The 24,050-nt window shown below is 40.6% G+C and overlaps 1 protein-coding gene across 6 annotated transcripts in view; it reads right to left on the bottom strand.

Moving 5' to 3' along the window:
* Positions 1-24,050, bottom strand: part of ITPR2 (inositol 1,4,5-trisphosphate receptor type 2) — a 248,590-nt gene that overhangs the window by 54,009 nt on the left and 170,531 nt on the right. For 5 of the 6 annotated variants that reach the window (XM_014260468.2, XM_014260470.2, XM_014260472.2 and 2 more), the window contains 8 exons: positions 23,180-23,288; positions 21,447-21,634; positions 20,189-20,372; positions 19,342-19,598; positions 18,243-18,443; positions 16,201-16,311; positions 11,567-11,662; positions 10,465-10,584 (listed from right to left, as the gene is read on the bottom strand). In XM_014260468.2, coding sequence (XP_014115943.2) covers positions 10,465-10,584; positions 11,567-11,662; positions 16,201-16,311; positions 18,243-18,443; positions 19,342-19,598; positions 20,189-20,372; positions 21,447-21,634; positions 23,180-23,288 — 1,266 coding nt within the window. The remainder of the gene's footprint in view (positions 1-10,464; positions 10,585-11,566; positions 11,663-16,200; positions 16,312-18,242; positions 18,444-19,341; positions 19,599-20,188; positions 20,373-21,446; positions 21,635-23,179; positions 23,289-24,050) is intronic. The other variant, XM_014260471.2, reaches the window with a different exon arrangement.

Here is a 24,050-nt window from a genome sequence, read left to right as displayed (position 1 = left end):
GACGTTGACTGGCACTCAACATCCCTTCCTCTGGCACCATGAGCAGAAAATTCCTCGAGGGTTGACTCTTCCAGAATGGACTCATCCTCTTCTTCAGGATCTTCAGGATCAAACTTGTCTTCTCTCTTACATTTTCAGGATAGTGCCACCCAACCTGACATCATCACCGGCTCTGCCATGGGCAGGTGTGGCTTGGAAGACAGCCCCTGCAGAGGCTGGGATAAGCCAGCCTGTCTTCAATGAGACACATTAAAGGGGCTTAAGACCTCAGTTGCGGCCTGGAATCATGGCTCAGACTCCAAGAGCGAAGTAACATCGATGTAAAATTAAAAACCCTGTCCATAGCCAGTCCTGTTCACATCCCACCTTCTCAACACATAGTTCCACAACACACAGAAAAGCATAACTTGTTCAGAGTCAAAAACATATGAAACTGAAGCAGCAAGCAAACAGCTGAAGCTTTAACCTGTTGAATTCACAGCAGACAGGGATTTCCTACTATCTGCTGGGCCTGATAAATGTACATTGTGGGGTACAAAACAGGGCAGTGTACAAGTGTGGAGATGGGCAGGAACTGAGAGATGACTCCCCTCAAACAATTAAAATGGGGATATTTTCCAACATTTTCAACCATTCTGTTAAATCTCTGCCCACCCTCCAATCAGCAGAGCAAAACATCACTAAAAAAATATAAGTAGGAGCATAGGACCAGAGAGAAGAGAATGTAAAATGATGAGTTGCTTGTTCCAGCTCTGTATTATGGCTATTGTCCTCAGGAGAGCACTTTCACCTGGCACCTATGAAATAAGAGTTCTTGGTGGGAGTAAAAACTTCATCTTTCTCCTTACCAGATATTCACAAATAATGTTCTTTTGCCCAACCAACTAGCACTTAAATGGTGTTCTACAGACTCAAAGACAGAAAAAGCTGGAAAGATTTTCCAAATGGAGTTCATTTAGGGTTACCACAGACCATCATTTGTAAAACAAACTCTGAAAACCCTTGCCCATAGAAAAAGGCAGAGAAAAGGATTCTTTAATCCCAGGTTGATTAGATGCTTATCTGTGTGCAGGTCTGAAGGTGATCATAAGTAACTGATCACCTCACTTTTGGTGTGGAAAAGCATAATCAGCTGTTAAAACTAAATTTCACAGCTGGACACTTTTATTCAGTATCTCATAAAGCTGCCTCAGAAAAAGTGCAAGGTGAACCTCATTTTCACTTTTCTGCACTGTGTTAAATGAATGAAATACAGAGGATGGCAACTGAGCTCTGCCGATTTGTAGATTACATATTCACATCTTGTCTGGAAAACTCTATGGTGACTGAGGTACCTAATTAAATTGTGACATCAGAGGAGATGAGAGTTAAAACGGAGCAACTGTGAGGAACAGACATATTTTGACATTCTGTTTAATGCTCTTTATTTTTGTTAACCTGTAATTATTTCAATGACTACTGAACATAAAAAAGTATGTCTTTGTTAGAGAAGATTCCCCCCCCCATTTTAATTAAGGTGTAGGATTTCACAATGCAGATACCTGAGGCCTATTAGAACTGCTCTGATACTAGTAAGTGGGACCAGGTTTCACTACCATGATATTTCCAAGGTTATGCTCACTTCCCCTCAAACCAAAACCCAGCTTAGGGTAAAATGTTTTAGTTGGGCTGTACTTAGGAGGTAAAGGTGCACCTTGGTTCATTTGAAGGTTACCTCTAATGGAAAAACTCCAGCTCTGTCCCCAGAGCAAGAACTCAACAATTTATGTAATTCAGCTTCCTTAATAAGGGGAGTTTGCAGCAATTTGAACAAAATAGCTACATTACATACATTTCTGAGCCAGTGAAATGTGCACATAGCACTCAGGGCTGGCTGAATGTGCAGTGTGCTTTGAAGGGTGGCTTTGGAAAGATGGCACTGTGTGGTCCCACATTTATTGCCTCTCAACAGCCTCTGGACTGAGTTTACTTAGCTTCCAAGGAAAATTATGCTTAATTCTACATAACGCTTCTCCAAGCAATTTCAACCTAAAAGTTTAAAGTTAAACCATCCTCCTTGTGACCCCTATATCATCACCCTTAATGCATACCAAACATGAGCAGGCAGCTCCAGAGTAAGAGTATGCTTTGAGGCCAACAGGGCAAGTTCTCTGCTAGTATAAATCAGTATAAATCAGTGTTGTTTGCCTACTTTGAGTGGAGGCATACCCACACAGACCAGCTGTGGACACAGCTAAATGAAGACCTATTCTTCAAGTGGGAAGAGAAGTAACTGCCTCTTGGGTGACAGAGAACCAAAGGAGGACTGAGGTCCCTCTGTCCACCCCTGCTGCTTCAGACAGCAATAAAAAGGTAGTGTGGTTATTGCTAGGCCAGGGCTGCAAACAGAGCCTGAGAGCAGAGAACGTTTTGCACAGTATTTCGTTGTCCCACAGTCAATTTTCAGAGTAAAACCACAGACTAATGTGAAGATTTCACAATGCAGACATTTGACAAAGAAAGAGTATTTTTTTCTGGTGTAACATTTGGGCCCCAACATCAATTCAACATATTTCCCAATGATAAAAAATCTTGTAAACCACAAAACACAAAGATTACAGAAGTTAAAGATAGAAGAAGAAACCCACAAAGCAGAAATATTAAGGCCACCTGTGCACTAGTGAAACGCAGTTGCCACAGTCAAACAGGATATATCCCTCATTAACATTACATATAATAAATCACACACATATGTAGAATAGACACATCATCTTATTCTAGAGAAGTAGACCAGAAAAATTAAAATAAGCTAAAGCTTTTGTGGCCAACCTACAGTAAAAAGCTCTAGCTTGAATCCTAGAAGCTCTTAGCAGCCTAAGTCAAAACAACACCAGATGGAAAACACAGGTTCCCATGTAGATTCCTATCAAAGCCAGAACAAGATTCTGAGGGGAATGCTTCCAAGGAGAAGGGGAGAAAAAGAAAACATCAAAGGACAAGTTGCCAAGGTTATAACCTGAGACCTAACATCAGCCACAGACGTTTATTTAACCTTTCAGGTGCTCATTAGTGTCAAGCCCTCATGGCAGCCTCCATACTGTTTCTCCATCCTGCAGCTGGCTGAACATGGAGTTATATCCCATCCTAATGAGCCACAAGGAGGGTGATGCGCGTCACTGGCTTCTGTTTCAATCTTGGCAATCTCAGCGTAAAAGCCTTGCAACATTTCTGATTCTCCTGACATTTAATTAGCCGGTGTCATTTTGATGCCATAGCCTGTCTCATCAGGATGATAACTACAAAACAACATGTGGAGCATAAAAGTTCCATGAAAAGTTTCAGGTCTGGCAGCCAAGCTTACAAGTCCCCTGACAGTCACGGTTCCTGATGCTGGTTCCCATTAGCCCTTTGTTTTGGCACCGCTAACAGCAAGAGCTTCTCTGTTAAGGACAGAGAAACAAAAAACCACCAAAAAACTGCGAAGCTCAGTATAGCCTTGCAAAAAATAACATCCTTTGGCTTGAAAAATTGTACCTGTCCTGCAGAAAGAGAGCATTCTCATCACACAAACTCACAGCTATCCATCCTGAAGGACAGGTTTATCCTACAGGATAAAGTCCATCATCTTCTGGCCTCAACAGGTAGTCCTATTTATTTAATTGTGTTCAATATTTTTCTCCATTTGTCGCCTGGTACTTGGGAGGACAATCTCCAACAATACCTGCCAACTGCTTCTTGTCCACATCAGCCACACAATTTGACAATGGTCATTGCTACACAAAATGTGAGACATCTACATTTGCACTCAATATAACCACTGGTCTTTTTTCCAAAATCCCAGTCTCATATACTAAAACATTTTTTATTCTTTGAGAGTACAGAGATGTGTAAAAAGACATTTCATTCACAAAACAGAATCAACTGAAAATCTTTGTCATCAGAAGATACACACAACCTAACGTTTTGTAAAGACAGACATGCAACTACCTGAGGCAGAGGATGAGCAGAAAGAACTCAGCAACCTTAAAAAATTTACTGAACCAATGTGGTCCCCAGGCCTCAGCTCATCTGGAGGATCTTTTCCTGAGCTCAAAGCTGCTTCCCAACTAGATGAGCCTATCTTTTAGAGCAAAATGCTCTGAGAGCTCACAGCTCCCACAGGGACAGAGAGATTTCTTTTAGGCAAATGTTATGGGCCAGTCATGGCAACACATCAAGGGTGAAGGTGCTCTTGCAATACTTTTCCACTTGTATCCTGTTCATCTTATTTCCATGGTAAAACTGTGATACTAAAGTTCCAGCCAGTTCATGCCCATGGCAGACTACTGGTCTGTAACTGGTTCCACCAGTTCCCTCTCCTAAACAGCCTTTCAGGTGCTTCTCTGCTGTGTCTTAGAGAAGGTACTTGGCAATGCACATTACTGAGCAATTAATTTCTGCCTTCTTCAGCAACATTTCATTTTAAAAAGTCAAATTTCACCTTGAATTTAGACCACAATCATACTTCATGCAGAACAGTATTTGGTGAGCCTGGGACAACCCACTCAGCTCAGAAAGCTTTGGAGGAATCACACGCAGTGATCCTGTTCCACATTTGGAGGCCCACATTTACATTTGTTTCCTCACATGTTATACTGTGGAAGATCTGCACCCGTCATAAGCGAGGTCTCGCCATGGAAACCCTTGACCTGGCTTGAATTATATTCAGGTCAGGACAAATGGATGAGCACAAGAATCCACATCTACCTTTTACTATGTTTTAATAATTGTATTTTATTTTATACACACACACACACTCAAGGGAAAAGAAGGACAAAGGTCTAAGTGAATCTGTCCAAAAGTTAAAATACAGCAAAATGAAGGAAATCCAGGAACTGCTCCAAACTACAACACCAAAAATAACCACCCAAAAAAAACCCCTTAAGCCTTACAATACCTCCCTCACACACATGAACACATTTGCATCCGTTACCTTCTGAAAGCTTTTCTTGCCTCAGCAGCCCATAATAGTAGCAGCACAGGAAAGTTTATTTGAAAAACACACGTTAGTATGTCTCTAAAAGACTTCTGAAGTACTAATGTGGTCAGCGATTATGCACTACCCAACAAATGCCAACTTTCCAGTTTAGTGAAGTAGTGAGTGAGCATAGGAGGGAAGCCAATGTGGCAGTCAAAGGAAAGCACTGGGGATCAAACCAGCCAGATTTGCTTCCCATGACAGTTCACGACTTGCTGTCTGTGCCTGCTTCTGCCTTGGTGCCTTTATCTGTAACACCAGGTAATACCATCTACTTAAAAAGGGGAAAATAAAATTAATGAGAGCTTTTAACTGCTCCAAAATCTTATAATAAGCAAGATTAATTATTTTAAAATATCTGAAGCAATTATTATTGTAATTTCTTTGTTCTGCTGGAGCATGTAGAAGTCCCACAACCATGCAGCTGTAGGCACAGTACTGATGTGGAAAATAGAGGTGGTCCCAGTCCTGGGTGTACTCAAATCTGATGAAAGCTACAGAAAGATAGACTAAAGAGACACTCACAGAAACAATTCTTAGAGTTTTTCTTTAGAATTTTGGATAGCTATTTTTTTTTTAAACTGACTTTATCCTTAATGAATGTATCATATCTAAGTCTCATTATCAAACCTCTCCCATTTCAAATGTCAAAAAGAGTAACTTCTAAAAAATAGCTGGTAGTGTGTCTCTACTCCCAAACTATAAATCCTTGCCATCAATTATTGCCATTTTAATTGCCTAGTTAGCAAATACCCTTCATCTGTCTACATTGTTAAGCAATGAAGTAAGCATGGCAGTAAGACACTAGTTGGATAATGCTTGCCAAGTTTGATGAAAACATCTTGATTCTGTTAAAAATATACTAACAAATATATAAGGCTGAATGACTTATTTTGCTCAGCCCATTTAAAATGAGCACCAGCAAGGAAGATGCATGTCCTTAGCAGTACCTGCACTGAGAACCTTACAGTTCACAGCAGATTTACCTCTTTTTCCTTGGTTTATTTTAAGAACTTATAAATGGAAGGACACCTCCAACTGTGTTAGTCTATAAGAACATAGCCTGGTTCAAATTTGTCTTCACTGCACTGATACGAGACAGTGATATAATTCTTCTAACCTTATTGGGTAAAGAAATATTTTTCCTTAAGTCTTGTTGGCACAAGGTAATTGTATAAATATAAGCAGCTTTCTTGGTTGGGATTTAAATAATATTTTAGCTTAATCTCATTTAAACAAACAAACAAACAAATACCTTCTATTTACCTGGAAGTGACAAAGGTATCGTGGAGTTCCAAGACCTGTGCTCCCCCTCCAACAGGGCATTTAAGCAGAAACTTTATATTGAGAAAACATTTTGCGAGCCTGAGAGCATGGAATGCGCATCACGAAAGGGGTGACACGCTGCATCAGTACCCCTACGCTCCTGCCACAGCCTTGGCAACCAGGCAGAGGAGTTTATGCAGCACTGGAAATCTGAAAATTTTGTTACAGTTTGCTCCCTTACTCCCCCACCACTCACATCCTTCCAGACCAAGGACATCTCTCCACAGCTCTGCAAGCAGATGAAAGTGCACTCTTGCCATGCTGCAAGCTGACAAAAAGCTATGTAAAGTTATTTCACATTCTTGTGACCCTCATGAATAAAGCCCCTGCTGAAAGGTACAGTGGATTAGCTTGGGCTCCATGCCTGATTTAGACAGTTTGCATGAGCTGAAAAACACAAACACTCCAAAGTATTTTCTGTTAACAGAAGCACTCACACACACACACACACACACATATATATATATATATATTTATATATATATGTACATGCAGACTACAGGAGCTCTAGTTATAATCACTGCCTTATCTTGCTTCATAGTATATCAAAGGGATCATGAACCTCATGGAAATACTGCCAATGAAGTACTGTATTTCAGTTTACAAACTTCTGAAGTACTTTGTTGACTAACAGGCAGCCAGCTCAAGCAGCCCTCTGAAAAGCCAGAGGATTTTTTTAACTTTTTCTAATTTCTTTCTTTGTGTAACCATTGATTCTCCTACACTAATGCTTCTGCAGATAAGGAGCAAGAATGAAATTTTTTTGTGCTGCTGTGTCAAAAGCTTTTGTAATTTCCTACAGGGACATCACATCAAGATGAAGTCTCTTTGTGGACAGCCTTACTCACTTTGCAAAACAAAGTGTGACTAGTTTTAACACAATCTCTTAAGAGGACAGCAGTAAAAGTACCACACCTATTGACTGAGGCTGGAAGAGAAATGGTGTAAGAGGTGATGGAACTGTCCATAACACAACTTTGGCACTCACCCGAGATCACTGCAAGGAATTGTCAAGGTCAAGGCTTGGCTCTGAGCATGACATTTGAATGAGAGAAAGAAAACAGAATCTCCTCCGTGGATTTTCATTTCACTCTTTCTACATACCAATAACAGGCTTACTTTTCCAGGATGTGATCTCAAGCACCAGCTCATGTCACTGTTCCACAAGCAACAGTAGAAGAGCTACATCTGGAAGGAGCCCCAAAACCAGGCTGCAGAGTAGGACTGCAGCTCAGGGCAGCTCCCCATGGACAGCTCAGTTCTGCTTTCTTCCAGTGGCCCTCCCTTCTCCCCTCTGCTCATAGAGGAGCAGGAAAAGTGAGGAGCAGCAGTGCCCAGACAGCCTGGGGTCAGTGCAGGGGAAGCAGCACAGCCACAGCACGTGGCATGCTGGAGGAAGAAGAAATAAAGAAAAGAGAGGGCCAAGAAACATGTGGAAGACGTGTGATCACTGGAATGACACAGCTGCTGTACCCACACACCTCTGTGTGCGCACGATGTGCAAGCGCACATTTAGTGCAGGAGCTGGGAGGCTGTAAGGAAGATCGACTAACAGAAATCTCAGCCTTGCTTGTGACATATGTACAACTTTCTATGCACTGTGGGTCAAACATTTACAAGAATGCCTCTTGCTTCTGGTAAAATCAACCACAGGAAGGGCAAGGAAGGATGTAGTGGTGGCAAAATGCAGAACCCAGCATTGCCCTGAAGAGCACAACGACAAAAACTGAAAGTCAGAGCTCCCCAAAATAAACTGTCTGTGTTTGAGGGCTGGAACAGCAAAAAGGGGAACTCTCAGTCTTGATTCTGCTATTACAGAGGGACCAAAAAGCTGTAACTAGAGCAAGTGGTCACCTGGAAGTGTAAGGAAAGTGACTGAAGAGCCACACTGGTTGAAGAAAGAAAGGTAAGTCAGATGAAGTGCCACAGCAAAGAAATATTATGTAAATCAGGTCAGCTAAGCCAAGCAGAAGGCCTAGGCACCAAAGAGCCACTCTGACAGCAAAGCAGAGGGTGTTTGGAGACTGAAGCCAGCAAAGGAACCCAGCAACAATGGCCTTACTGAGGAGGGTCCATGCTTGTATCCTGCCCATCCCAGGGCAAGCAAAAAGGGCACACATGGAAAGAGTTTGGGGTCAAAGATCAGCAGGTCTGTGCCGAGAATTGTAGTGTTTCACTAGCAGAGGACACAGAAAGGCCCCAAATTGCCTGCTCTAGCATTGCTTTGTTTTGATATGGGGCTTGACGTGGGTGCAAAGCTATTGTAAACACACGTACTATGTTACAGAAATGCAAGAAAAAGAAAACAGTCTTTTTTCTTTCTTTTTTTTTTTTTTTGGTAAAAAGACGGATATTTTTACAGCATAGAGAGCCAATCATGACATTTAATTTTACAGAACAGGAAGAAGCTCAGTAAGTTGCTGTAAAAATATCCACCCTTATGCAACTGAAATCCAGCTATGGATCAGGAATAGCTGTGGAGTGGCACCATGGACCTCTCCAGGGACAGAGCTTAACCTACACCTCAGCCAGCTGGTGTTCCCCTAGCAGTGACCTTTTGTGTAAAATGACCCCAGCAGTCACTTCATATATAGCTTTAGGCCTATATCCCACTCCCCCAAACCATATTTTCCATGTCACAGACCCTGTTAAGTAATTTAACACAAATTGTAGGCAGAAAACAGAAAATACCGACATTTCAATTTGGCAGGCATTTAAATTTTCATTATAAGCATTCAGACAAGGTAAGGAGCTGCAGATGCTTTCTCAAAATACTGTCATCTCTGATGGGTATCTTATGTACATCCTCACAAACAGCATGAGACTAGAACATGGTCAACCACACCACCGACAACATAAGAACAATACCTATTTATTTAAATGTGCTGCGAGCACGCCAGCATAACTCAGTAACTCCTTTTTTGCATTCCTTGCTTGAAAGAAACATTGCATAATGCTACTGTAACTATAGATAGCTTTTTTTTTTTTCCACTCAATTCCTAAAAACACTTAATAAACATAATGAATGAGGAACACTCCCTATCTCCATCTGTTTACTTCTTCTTACTTTGGGAAAAATATTTTTTTTAAAATTTGGCCCTTATATGAAATACCAAATTCTGTAATTTATGATATAACTAAGGAGTTCATGGTCCTTACTCTTTCGATTACAAAAAAAACTTTTCAATACTCTAAATGTAATTGAAAGATAAACTAGTTTTGACATCAGCTATTCTGAAGAATAAATAGCCCATTAAAGAACAACCTTCCATGTACCTTCTACCTTTACCAGCAGAGAAGTAAAAGTGATCAGACAAAGCTTGAGGGCAGTACAGCATAATTTGAAAGAAGAAAGCAGTGAAGAGGCACAATTATTCTTATTGGTAAAGTAATATTTCTAAAATAATAGGAATCTTCTGAAATCAAGTTCACTTGGTATCACAACTGAAGGCACTATTTAAAATATACCAGTAATGGTAACACAATTTATGATTTGATTGATATAAATAATCTGTTAATGTTAAAAGAAGACAAAGCTAAGTGGACAGTCACTGTTTTACTCACACTGCTCTATTGCAAATAACAGTTTGTGTGAAATTTCTCCTCAGTGGGAGTACCAACATATTCAGGATCTCCCCTTGGGCAAGGGATGGCTCTCAAGGTTGCTCCTCAAGACTGAGGGATTCCTTACCATAAGAGACTCTTGCTAAGTGGTTAAGAGAATGCCAAACTCTGAAATCTTGATGGCTAAATGATATAAAGGATTGATTATGTGCAGATAAACCTTTAGACAGAAACTGTTGGGCAAAGCTGGGACTAAGTCTGGATCCAACTGCACCTAAACTCCCCTCTGAGAAGGAGTTTAGAATGCAAGGGGATCTTTCCTTAATACCACGACTCAACAGGAGGGTCTCCCTGACAGTGTTGGCTGAGCCTGTCCTGTATGCAGTAAACAATCAAGTGTGCCTTGCCACTGAACCTTATTAACCCACTGTAACATCTGCTATCAAACTTTGGTTTTCATCAATAAACACACTGTTATTTTTCTCTTACCACTGAAGTGCATAACTCCACCTGTGACAACGTGGAGTTTAACCATGCAGTGCTTTTCTGGAAGCCGTCACAAAACAAATAAGACATACCTGATGTGCCAAAATATAGATATTATGGCCAACATCTTTTGGGGAGATGCCATCATCTCCATTCTCCTCCTCATGGTCACATTCCAGACCTTGGTTGTAGGCATTCTTCATCACATCCACCTGCAACACAAACCACGTCAGGGAGAGATGAAATAAATGTGGTTCTTGGGGAAAAAACACACTGTGTTTGAACACAGCCACTTTGTTCAGCTTCAGTCTGGATGGGTGCCCTGCAGTTCTGCAAGAAGGGTGAGCAGCCTGAGAAGCACTTTCTGAATAAATACAAGCTTGAAGGATTTATGAAGCTCCAAAATGCTACATTTTTCATCAGCAACCATGAGAAAGGAATGGGAATGCTGAGCCCTTGTGAGCAGGTCTGTTTCACAAATGCTTCTAAAGACTGGTCTAGATACGGCAGGGAGTGCTGTGTAGCACTTAGAGTGCAGCCATGATCTTCTTCTGGCCAGAGCAAGCAGCAGCACAATGCCAGCAGGCATTGGGCTCTGCCTAAGGCAGGGACCATGCCCCCAGATTCTTCCCCAGAATCCCATAAGAATTCCCAGATCTCTCAGTTTCTGTTGTTACACAGTCAACTCATATTGGAAATTACTTCCCCAGACTTCCAACTCATTTAAAGCTCCTGGAGACCTCCATAAACATCAGGGTCATTCCAAAACACAGCAACAACTGCTTGGAACTCTCTTTGTTCATGAGACATAAACAAATAACATACATGTATATTAAATACATTCTATGTCTACACACACATTTCTCTTAGCACTGCTTCACAAACTGTACAAGCTTTATTTGCCAACCCCTGACAAACTGCACTTGAAGACAGTCTACCAGAATATGATAATTTAGTTAGGAAACAATTACAGAAAAGTGCTTGGAACGGATAAAAATAATGAAGTCGTAAAGACTGAAATCATGCATGCTTGAAGCTTTTAAAGTACTTTTTGTGAATTAGTACTATCCTGATACATTGTGCCACCATACGCTGCTAACACTTCTCAGCTTAGATACAGATCATTTTAGAAATGTTTTAATGACAGATTTTTTTTCAGCCAAAAGATTTATGAATATTCACAAGTTTTCTCACCAGTTCTCTTGGTCTCATGTTGAAAAGGATTCTTTCTGCATTCTCACTGTCTTGCCTGCTTTCCATAATAGCCAGCAAAAGCTTGGAGGCATTGTTCTAGAGATACAAAACCAAATTAATGCAAATTTTAAATCTCTTTCATGGATTAATGACCCTTGCATTTGTTTTAATTGAGATTATGAGGACCACTTTTTTAGTGGATAAGATTTTCAACCACTTGCATCTTTTATTTTACTGATGTATTTAATAGGGTTTTTTTTAATGTCAGCATACCATAACACTAACTCTGCACTCTATATTGGAAGGAAAATTTTAAACACTGAAAAATATTTGATACAGAGTGTTGCTGCAGACTGTTCATGAGAAGTTAAATTCTATTTCCTTTCTTTATTGCCCACCTAGCAATTTTTGCCTTGGCTTTTGTTAAAACGAGACTCAGCAGAGGTAATTACAAAACATGTTACACAAAAGGTTTTATCATTCAGGCAGGTTTCCCTCCCCCTTGGTTTTTATGAAGTCAAACTGGTTATTATTTGAAAGGTTGTAAAATAAACTGTTTTCATACACTCCTGAGATTTTGTTTCACTACTAAATATTCCTGTGAGAATATATGAAGACAACCTTTGCCTTGTCAACTGGCTGCTTTTCATCAAGACCGCTCCTCAGGATTACCCAGCATGAGCTTTAGCTGCTGTAGCCCAGTGGTGCCTCAGACTTCAGAGACCTGCTGTCTTCCAGTTAAAGCAGCTGTGGTGGAGAGGAAGAATGGTTCTGGAGGTTTGACCGCTTTCTGCCAGAGCAGGGTTGCCTTGGCTGACCTGCCACAGCATCCTCATCATTGCCTGTTACAGACTGAGCTGTTGGAACACTTGGAAGCAAGAGACAGTCCCAAGGGAAGAGGAAGGGGCCAGGAAAATTCCCAACCCACCCTATAACCTCATTCTCAGCTGCTTATTGCCATTATCAACAATTCCAGCCAAAATTTCTCCGGTGAGGGTGTGCCTCAGATAATTGGCATGGACAGTTTCAGAGGAAAAGGGTTCAGCTGCTTTTGGGACCAGGGCGAAAGAAAGATGTTATTTCCTACATGTTCAAGCAACTCATGTTTTAAGCAGCCTTTGTATCCCCAAGTTTTGATAATAGAGCTGAAAATACGGAGCACTAGAGGTCAATAGAACAATCACATGAGTTGTAGTGTCCCAGTCAAACTTGTCCAACTCAAAAGCATTTTGTAAATTACAATTTGAATACTATACAGCAGAAACACACTAATTTCACAGCTAAAAGCCCACAGGGATTATTCTTGGTGAGCACAGAATCACAAAACTGTGCAGGTTGGATCTCAAAACCACACACTAAAGGCTGCCCTCTGGACTAAGATTCCAGCAGTCCAGCCCTTGCTCAAAGCAGCTTGCTCAGGGCTGTGTTAGGCTGAGGATTAAACACCTCTGACTAGAGGACTGAAGGATGAGACTGAAGGTAAGTGGAAGGAGAGTAGATTAGAATGAAGACTTGTATGTAACTGGGGAATTAGAAACTTCTGGGAGAAGGGACTGGGAGCTGAGACAGAAGCCAGGACAGAGGAGCCTGGGCTTGCCAACACAGGAATGAGATAAGGACAAAGAAGAAGAGATGAGAAGACCTAACTGGGACTGGCTCAAGGAGAACAGCATTCCATATGAGTTTTGCCATGTCCCTTTCCTTTTGCTTCCAAATCAAATCAGGACCATCCATGGGAAAGGTCTAGTCTGACTCCTGGTGACTGGCACTGCAGAAGTTTAATGTGCACAGCAAATGAGAACAGGAGGAGGTAGAGAAGAGCATTTTGGTCAGGATTACTAACAGGATGCAGCTCTGAAGAGTAGGATGCTTCCTTTGCTGCTGCAGATTTCTCTTAAAGTGGTGACCAAGTCAGGAGTGTTATCATTGGCAGGATCTCAAACCAAGGAGGAGGGAAGGGACCATGACAGGCTCCCAGTAGCTTGGTAAGGAAAGGGAGGAAACAGGAGAAAGGCATCAATCCATTCACTCATGGCTGAGGAGGACTTTGAAGCTCTTTCTCAATGCAGACAACTCTGGGGATGGACAGAAGCCTGATGCAGCTTCCAGGAAGCTGGGAAGGGTAGGACTTAGTTTCATCAACAGCCAGCTTCTTGCTACTGACTCAGCAAAAGTGCCTTGTCATGGCCTAGAATTACAGCAGGCATTTGAGACGGTTATTTGGCTACTTATTTCTCACTTTCTGCACATTTGGAGAGCCTAGGGTCTGATTTACAATCCCAAACATCAGTGAAAAAAAGACATCCATCACTTGGAAAATACAAAACAAAGTTCATAACACATTAGTACTATGAAAAATCAGTTCCCAGGTGCTAAAAAGCAGCACAGCCCAAAGCACTTCTACTCTTCATTTCACCTTTACCTGGGTTCCCATCTCATCTCCTAATAAAAATTTTGGAAAAACAAATTAATGAGTGAAGCAACAAGATAGAGCTATGTAGAAAAAAAAAAGACACTTTGTTTTAAACTCTCTGTACCTTTAGACTGACAATGTCTCTTCATCCTGTCACAGATGTGGCAGGTATTGAGCTCTTACTGTGTGCCAGGGCTTACATACTGGTCAGTAAGGAAGGCCAGGGGGTCACACTCGAAATAAAAAGAGGCAGAATAGAACACTGGCCATCTGTGCACTCAGTGAACACTGTCTGCTCTGCTCACTAAACGATTAGGGAGTCCACTGGAAAATATAATCCATGAAAATGTAATTAAATACCACATCAAAAACTATGTGCAAAACAAGCTAAAATAAGATGGCATGGGAACATGCATTTCAATGTGTTGCCACTCAAAATCAAAAACAGCAGCTTCTTAATTTGGATCCAATTCTTGAGATCACATCTTGCCCAGTAAGGTGTCCAGTTCCAGTACAAGAATGATATGGACATAATGGAATGGGTCTAGCAAAAAGTCAGAAAAATGATGAAGGGAACGGAACATTTTTCATTTAAGGAGCCACTGAAAGTTGTGACTGTTCAGCCTTTAGTACAAGTGGTTTAGATAGATCTTATCTATGTGTATAAATTCCCGGTGGGAAGAAATGCAGAAGAGGGTGCCAGACCCTCTCAGCAGTGTCCAATGAGAGGGAAAGAGACAAAACACCCATGAAATTCTATCTATACACAAGGAAACACTTTTATACTGTGAGAGGGATCAAACAGTGGGATAGGCTGCCCAAAATGCTTATGGAGTCTCCAGTTGTTGAGATATTCAGCCGGCCATGGTCCTGAGAAACCTGCTCTAGCTGATCCTGCTTGAGCAGGGGGCTTGGACAAGATGACCTCGAGACATCCCTACTAAAGGAAATGACTCTGTGATTCTGTAAAATCTGAATAATTTCCACAGTCTGAACCTGTGCTATCATTCACCACAATTTTTGTTAATTGAGTTAGTTTGAGCACAGCCAGCCTCCTGTGAACAGGGTCACACTGGTCCTTGCAGAGTCTCAACTCTGTTTTTAGTAACTACAGAGAAAAGCTGTTCTACAAGCATTTGCTAGCCTCATGACAATGGCAAATCAAAATGGCACTGGAGTGAACGCAGCTACATCTTTACAGAAACTGAAATTTAGACTTCAAAAGAACTGTCTGTGTGTTCAAAGTTAAATGTCTGCCTAAGTGTTTTGCTAGAGGGGGGCCTGAATTACATTGCCATTCAAAAATGTAATTACAGTTATTAAAATCATATGTAAGGCACTGTTGATTCAATGTTTCATTGTACATGATATATAGCTCTATTAATTATTTTATTAGACATGTATAACGTTGCCAATATGATGCAATGCAGCTACAACAAAGTATTTGCTGGTCTGGGGAGGAAACAGACCATCTGCAATGGAAATACTTAATTTTGGAGGCAAGAAAAGGCAACAACCCAGGGCTCCTCCTGGACAGATTCTACCCTGCTTGGCAGACAGTACAGCTGCAGAGCTCCCCTCTGCATGCACTGACACAAAGGCAGGAGAAACTTATCTACAAGCCAGTCCAGCTCTCCCCAGAACATAGAACAAAATTACGTTATAAACCCTCCCACTCTAGGCTTTGCCTTCACACTCCACACTTTGTGTTTCCCCTCAGAGGACACTGAGAAGGGAAATAAAGTACAATTTACTTGAATCTCGTTTTCAACTTCATTTGACATTGCAGGTCATCTGATGTATTATTTTTTTTCACAGCATTTCCTTCTCAAATAATTTTTAAGAGTTCGGTATTTAGAGAGAATGCCTGATTTGTTGCATGCCTGTATAGTGTGGCTATTTATCAATCTTGAGAGGTTTTACATCCACAGTACAGACTTTTCATGCTAGCTGTGTCATGCCTGATTGTAGGATTTTAAAAAAAACAAACAACTGAGGACATAGTCCCAAACACAGCAGTGGGTCAAAAGGCCTGTGGCAGAGGGCCTGATAAGGATTCAGAAGCTGAGATGAACTCATTTGCAATCTTTTTTTTCCAAAGGCTTCTGAATATACTGCGCTATGGTAAGATTAAGTAAATGTCAGGCTGCCTAGAGCTCTCACATATGTATGTCTTCTGTTGCTACCCAAATTCAAATAAACAAATTTACATATACTGTACCTTGAGCTGAAGCACCAAGTCCATGCAGTATTTGCCAAGAGGGTTTATGTCATTCAAGATGAGAGCAATTATAATATCAATCCCATTAGACTCATGGGTGGCTATGCATGTCTGCAAAATAAGAGGAGAGAAGGAAATGGGGCAGGGGCAGAAGGAAGGGAGGGAAGGAGAGGGAAAAAGAGGGAGACAATACAGCCAGAGGGAGGAAGAGAATATGCACATCAGCAAATTTCCAAAAGGACCCAAAACTTAAAACACCTTGGAACAGTGATAACCTTTCAGCCAAAGCAGAACAGCCTGAAAACACACCCCATGCAGTGCCGGGGGAGACTTGTGTGCACAGAACTAACCCAAACACCGCCAGCATGAAATACCCAACTGGAAAAAAGGTGGTGCAAGCTAAAATCTGCTCCCAGAGAATCCCACAGGGCTTGGCACCAAGCAGTACAACTTGCAGACAGCAGCCCTCAGGAGCACTGCCAGATTCAGCTGAGCACATGCCAGCCTCAGACATAAAAGACAAGCTCGACTGCAGGCATAACCAAATTTGCACGCTCAGATTCTTCATTTGCCCTCAGCAGCCAGCATTAATATTGCTGTTACAGCACAAAATGTTCATGAAAATCAAAGCTCTCTCCATGCATCTGGACATGTCCTGCAAAGACAGGTATTTCTGGACAGGGAATTCAAAACTGTATTTGTGACCAGTGGTACTTCCCAAATGCCTTTACAGATGGAGTTCTGGACCTTCTAGGCCTTGTGCACAACAGTCAGTTATACAAGAGCCTATGGCACTTTTTCCTCTGGCAGGTTTATGGGACAATAGGAAAGGAAAAGTCTTCCAGAAAGACAGAGAGAAGGGAGAAAATTAAAATGAAAGTGTGGAGCATTTGCCCCTGAAATATATTGAATTTGACTTGCAGTTGGTGTAAACAATTGTAACTCAGATCCTGAGTGACTTCCCAGAAGATAGGTCTAAGTAATAAAGCGTAATTCATCATTCCCTTTCATATCAGTGTTCCTCCAGTGCTTCTCACATAACTTTGTTGGAGAGCACGTTAACTTGTAACATATTTTTTCATCTTCAGTCATGTAGCTATACTTTTTTAATAGTTGTTTTTCCCATTCATAAGTGGATTAAATATGACTGTTCAAAATTAAGTCCACTAAAGGATTTTTGTTTGTTTTTAAAATATTAAGTAAAGGGAGATGATTACTAGCAATGGCAGTAATAGCACTTTGCATTTCACTGGTGCACATTAATGAAGAAGCATTAATATTGCATGTATTTCTTCAGCTATTTCTAGCATAGAGAACAGATTGCTTCTGTAATTTTGCTTGCCACAATTTTCCCACTGCTAATCCACAGCAAAAATTCTGCTGTTTCATCCACTGTGACAACTTTACTGCAGTTCTCTTCAGATCAAATATGGCAGCATGTAATCACATCCTTTACCTTTCCACACTTCTTCAGCACGGCACTAAAGAGACTCTTGGCAAAAGTCACAGCTGTGTGACTTCAAAAGGCTGTAGTGAGCAAGGCACAGGAGATAAGAAGCATGGTCTTTAGTCTTATCCATTTCACTACTGATATCATAATTAAAGATGCTGCTAGGTGGTATGGCAGGAAAGCAAGTTAGACTTTGTGGCAGTTATGTGAAATAAGGAAGTAAATGTTAGCAAGGTGTATAAACACCAGCAAAATGTGTGAAAATGAAGAACGTAAGTCTGTGCAATGAGCTTCTGAAACTGTGACTCCAAATACCGTCTCACAAAGTGAGGTTTAAGCCATGGACACAGCAACATAAAACATGAAACTGTCTCCAAAAGGACTGCAAACCCTCAGAGGAAGAAGTAGGAAGAGTCTGTTTTGAGTTCTGACTTAAAAGGGTCCCTCAGGCCTCAGGAAAGCTTGAAGAGTGTCTAGTTATAGCAGCTCCAAGTGAATTTATGCTATCAGGAATACTGAAAGGTTTGTGATAGGCACCCTGACACCAACATTCAAGTATAGTCTTCTGCATCCAGAAGTTCTTGAGCCCTACCTGGTTTTCATGGCACGGGCCCTGGCAATATTCCGTCAAGCTCTCCAGCGTCTGGTTGACAAGAGCCACGTTCCTCTCATTGATGTAAAGCCCCAATAAGCCCAGCCCACCTGTGGTGCTCCCACAGATGCAGTCCAAAAACTGAAGGGTCTCACAAACAAGGTTGTAATTTGTTTTATTGTTTTGATGTCTTAAAAAATTCTGGTGGGTGAAGGAAAGGAACACAAAAAAAAAAAAAAAGAAAAAAGAAAAAAAAGAAAATAATCAAGGCAAACAAAGTCTTTTTCATGAGAACATTGAAGGATGCAAGTCCACATGGCCACTGTGTCTCAGGTACTGAACTACACTGCACTACTGTAGAAAATATATTAGGCCTCAATGCAGCAATTGAGAACTATTATTTCCTTAAATCATAGAGCAAGGAGGGCTTAGGAAAGTGAACTTGGCAAACGTCTGCACTGGCCTTAAATGTCTTTTATATGTCCTGCAGACCTGCTCCCACACACCCATTACAGCCCCTCTCTTGGAAGTCATTCCCCACAGCTGAGCAGGTCTGGTGGCACATTATGGAGCTCAGCTGAAACCTCCCTTCCACAGCTGCAAGGGAGGCTCCTGGCCACAGCACTGAGGTACATTTGCAGAAAATACATTTTGCAGAGGTTGCTATGGGGACAGTAATCTCTACCAAAAGAACTGATAGCAGGGACACACAGAGCATCTTAAAGCCTTCAATTGTAAGGAAGGAAACTTTGGGAAAAGGGCAGTATCCAGAAACTTCTTGTGCTCTTCAAGTCTGTGGTAAGTGATCCACCAGCTGTGCACAGGAGCCTTACTAACAGGGACATTTAGACCCTTCTCAATTCCATGTGGCTGTGCTGAGATCCCCAAGCAATTCTGAGGATATAAACATGCACTCCTCCAACACAGAACCCAAATGGTTCTTGAAAAGGGTTATTTTATCCCTTGGACCAAAAAAACACAACATCTCAGACAGCCCTATTCTGTAACAGGGCCCAGGAACAGGCATGTTTTTCTCCCCTTTTGAAGGTGCAGCCCCTCTAATAACAGCCCTATAAAAGCTCAGCTCAAAACACTTTACCTGGAGCTCTCGGTTGTGGTTCTCACACAGCAGCTGAAGAAATCTCAGTATTGGCTGCATGATTGCAATGGCAGGGCTCATGATTGCTTCTTCCACAGACTTCTCTTCTGCATTTGCAGCATCTGCTCCTGAGCCCATCAGATCTATTTCTGGGTCCATTTCTCTTCTGTACACAGAGTAAGCCTTGGAGGTTGCAGAAGATGCTTCTGTTAACTGTCCTTTCATTCCCTCTTTCAGATGCAGGGTTGAATCCTTAACTGAAAAGAAGATAATTTTCCTTCATTTTTGGAAGTCTTTCTCCCCATTTGATTAAACAATAAGAAAACAATAATAATGAATGCAACTTTTTCTTTGTTGGTGCCTAACTTTTCAAAGACCTCTAGGCAACTCACAAAGAATATCAAAGCAACATTCATGCAGGGATAGCATGTTCCAAATAAACCACAAACCAGAGTGAAATAGAACATTAACACAAAAAGCCCTACTATTTCTCTCCCATATACAATAAATGATGAGAACAATGGGAAGACCACAGGGTGGGAAATCAGTTCCTGCGCTTGCTCTTGTGAAATATCCCCAATAGCAGCAGCCTCTGCTTCTGCTCCTCTAAAAATACGGCTCAGTATCTTTTATTGATGCAAACTGGCAGAGCTTCACTGATTTCATTAAAACGAATTCCTTGTAGCCAACCTGAGATGGACTGTAATTCAGAGAAAAACAGGCAAAAGATGCAAATTGGCAATGATTAATATTAAAGCTTATTGATCAGCTCAGCAGAGCATCAGTGGTGCAGCACATGCAGTGTCAATGCACCCTGCTCCCCTCTTTCCCAGGGGTGCTTCCTTACCTCTCTTTTTGGGAACAGATATGGTAAGGTCGCTGTCATCCTCTTTCTTTTTGCTCCCCAAATCAATAGTGTTCACTGTCACTGTGGATCGGATCTCCTGCTGAGCAGCTTTCATGCGATCATACAGCACTTTAAAGAACCTTTCTGACTTTTTCTGCTCCTTTAGTTGCTGGTAAGTCGAATACTGAAAAAAAAAAACAAAGTAAATTCTTTAGATATCAATCTTCTAAGGAAGAAGAAATACAAAAATGCACTATTTTTTTTTGTCAAACCAATGATGAATAATTACTTCACTTACACAGAACAAATGTTGGCCACAGCCTGACCAGTTCTTTCATGAAGTGATATACAAGGCTGGTAGCAAAGGCCAGCCTTGATGATAATGTTTTAAAATTTGGGTAAAACAGTGAACAGTGCTATTTGCAGTCTTTTAAATGTCACAATATTGTACTTGAAGTTAAATTACTTTGTGACACTCTCCAGCTCGCTAGGCTTACTAGTCACAATATTCCATCTACAAATAACAGTGAAAAGTAACTTATTATGTAACAACAAGAGAAAGCATGGAATATCTAATATGTAATATTATACCTTGGATTATATTCATTTTTTTGTGCTACAGACAGAATTTATTATTAAATATTATTTTAGATTATAAATTCCAGTCCCTTATTATATCTGTCAAGCAGTCTGAGGACCATTTGCAACAGTTTACAAACAATCCAAATTCTCCCAGCCTTCCCTCATCATATCAATTCTCTGTCTTCCCTCAGTTGTCTGATTTGGCTAAATCTGGGTGAGAAGGATATAATTAAAAAAAAACCATAGAAATGCATAGTTTAAAGCAGGTATTTTCTATCAGCTGGAATACTGGTCTTCTCAAATGAGCAGGTTATTTTCTCTTTGGAGATTTTGATAAATGTCTCTGAAAGTTTCCAGAAAAGAATTTGTTAAACTTAGAAGTATTATCATTTTTAATTTTACAAAGAGTGACATAAAATAACTGGGAGTAATGCTCACATGGCAATGACCAGATTAAAAGCAGCATGGTGCTACACAGGGAGGGACAGCTGAAAAACATTTTCTTCTGCTGAAGAGCTACTGCATAGTAATAGGGAATATTTACATTTGCATTACAGTGGTACATATTCTAGTGACAAACTTTTCACAGAACTCACACCAAAAGGTTTCTCTTTACTTGTCTCCAGACCACATGCATCTGAGAATCAATATGTGAATAAGCAGATTAAATAAGTACCTGTGTTTGTGTATTTCCACCTTCGAGCAGTGCAATACCGAGCAGAATGCCTTCTGAGAAAATCCTGTCATTTCTGGTGTTCACTATCACATCTATGACCAGCTCTGAGGCACCTTCTTTGTCCAGGAGGCACTGGATATCAAACATGGTCACCCCAGACTTATCTGCATCTTGTCCCGAAAATCCACCTGCAAATCAGACAAATACACAAATACCATTCATGTTTTCTTCACACACATATATGAAAATGAACCTATTAGTAGTGATAAAGCACACAATAGCAACATAATTCTGTCAGGCAAAATTCCCTTTGATAAAAACAAGATATTTGTAAGAAACTGCAATGTTGCACTCTAAGAATAAGAAATAAAACAAATCCCCAAGTCATTGTTCTGTCATGATATTCAGACAATAAATAAGTTGGAAAGGACATAGATTTGTTCACTGAACCCTTTTTTAATTCCACTGCTGCATACTAAACTGTGACTAGGGTCAGTGCTCTGAGACCCTTTTAAAATCTGCTCTTCAATCTCAGGTGTATTCTACATTAAAATTGTCTTCTGGTTATGGGTCTGACTTTCCAGCCAAATGCTTTTGCCAGCTCCTAGATCATCATCAACACCATCATCATGATGATGTCTTCTTTAAGAACACAGACTTGAGTTAATCCAAATTAAAGGTGTGGGTTGAAGAAATTTTGCTAAATTGTATTAGCTCATTAAATCAACCACCTTTTATTATCACAGATGATCATCTTTCCTGCTATACTTACTTCTCTAAAGATGTAACTGTGCCTACTTCATTAGTAAAAATACAGTATTGCTTTAATCAGCAAGTACTACTTTGATTAAACTGATTAAAATGCTTCAGACTTTGTGATGAAGCCACACACACACACACTTTTTAGAGAGAACTAAAAAAATAGTAAAATTTCAGTCTCTTGTTTGTTAGAGAGTGAAATTGGCATATAGGGTGTTAAGACTGCAAAGATTTTCAGTGTCTACATTGAAATAGTTAGAGAGGAACAGCTCGGTAACATCTGCAAAAGGTGACAAATCTGGGCATGCCTTCAGTGTGCACTGGAAATGCAGTTCTGACCTGGCTCTATACCTAGCTCCAGCCTCATTTCCTATGATATCCATTATTATGGGTTTTCCTAGAAACCATCCCACAGTGACTTCCTGTGGCTTCTACAGCAGAATGATACAAAAACTTAGGTTATAATGGACCTACAGAGATCTGAAATCTGATACTGAAACTTCTTGCTCACAGGAAGATAGGACAAATTCATCCGAGTCTTGTCCAGTAAAGTTGTAACAAGAACTGAAACATTCTACAACCTCTCAGGAAAATCTGTTCCGTTGTCTAACCAGTACTTTTGTAAGAAGCTTTTCCTTAGATCTTACCTTTTTCATATACCAATAAAGGATCTGGAATGTCAAAACATTCTTTAGTTTCCAGAAACAACATCATGTCTCTTCAAAAGTTTTCTGCTTTGCAGAATTTCTGGATGGGGATTTACTGGTACCTACTTCAGTACCTCCAAATGCACAGTCTGAGAGAAGTGTGTGCAGCTTAAAAATAGAAGAGTCTGATATTACCTCTCTTCTAAGTGCTTACAGAACATGTTTGATTTATTTACCAGCTGAATGCCTGGAGCATGTCCAATGTGCCTATTACAAAAAAATGGTGCTGCTAATTTTGCTCTCTTGAAATGATGTGTGTTGATTTACCTCCCACTTGTGCAGTTTTGCTGTAGCTGGCAGACAGGGGCCCATTCATACCACTTCCATATTCCCCTTTAAAGTACCGATACAGGAGGATTTTCCTTAAAGTGTTGCCCTTTAAGAGAAAGATAAAAGAAGAAATGAGAGTTGTGGCCAATTTCCTTTGTTGTTTGAAAAGCAAGCTGTTTAACACAGATACATAACTTAGTAGGTCTTTCCATTATAATTAGTAAGCAAACAAATAGGAAAGTTGTCCAGAAAACAAATATCTACCGGTCTTATCTAACAAATACCAGGGGAAAAATTCTAAAATAGTGTTGTATAAACTTTTTTTGAAGTTTGTTTTAAACTTATTGATTATAAATAAAACACCTCCACTTCAGTAATTCTGACTGGCTATTTGTGAGATGTGTACATTGAAACAAGCTCCACAAATAGCCAGTGCTCTGCAGTCAGTGTGTCTGTGCCCTACCCTGCCATGGCAGCATTTTCTTCCTATTTTCTGCAGCTGAGTAGTACCACTCCCTTTTCTCTGATCTCAGATAATCCAGCTGATCATCTGAAAGAAGCCACATCACATAAAATATTAAAACAGAGATATGACATTTGATAGAACAGCTTAAAAAGCATTCTCTGTATCGCCTTGTTCCTTGACTTCCAAAACCACAACCAGTCAAAATTTGCATGCAGCTCTCTGAAGATCTTCCCTTTCATTTTACTTATGTTCTGCAACACAAGACATGCTGGATTGAGAATCGGGAGTACCAATTACTTAGCATTTTTATTTTGCCTTCAGTCTCCACAGAACACCTGCAGTCAACACTCAGCTCTACAGAGGCAGAAGGTGACACAACAACTGTAGGTATATATGTAACCT

Source organism: Pseudopodoces humilis, chromosome 5 (assembly GCF_049639895.1).
Source record: "Pseudopodoces humilis isolate 2021_Gansu_Grassland_sample_001 chromosome 5, ASM4963989v1, whole genome shotgun sequence".
NCBI lineage: Eukaryota > Metazoa > Chordata > Aves > Passeriformes > Paridae > Pseudopodoces > Pseudopodoces humilis.
The sequence above is the reverse complement of the archived record's forward strand: the minus strand, read 5'-3'. Positions and strand labels throughout refer to the sequence as shown.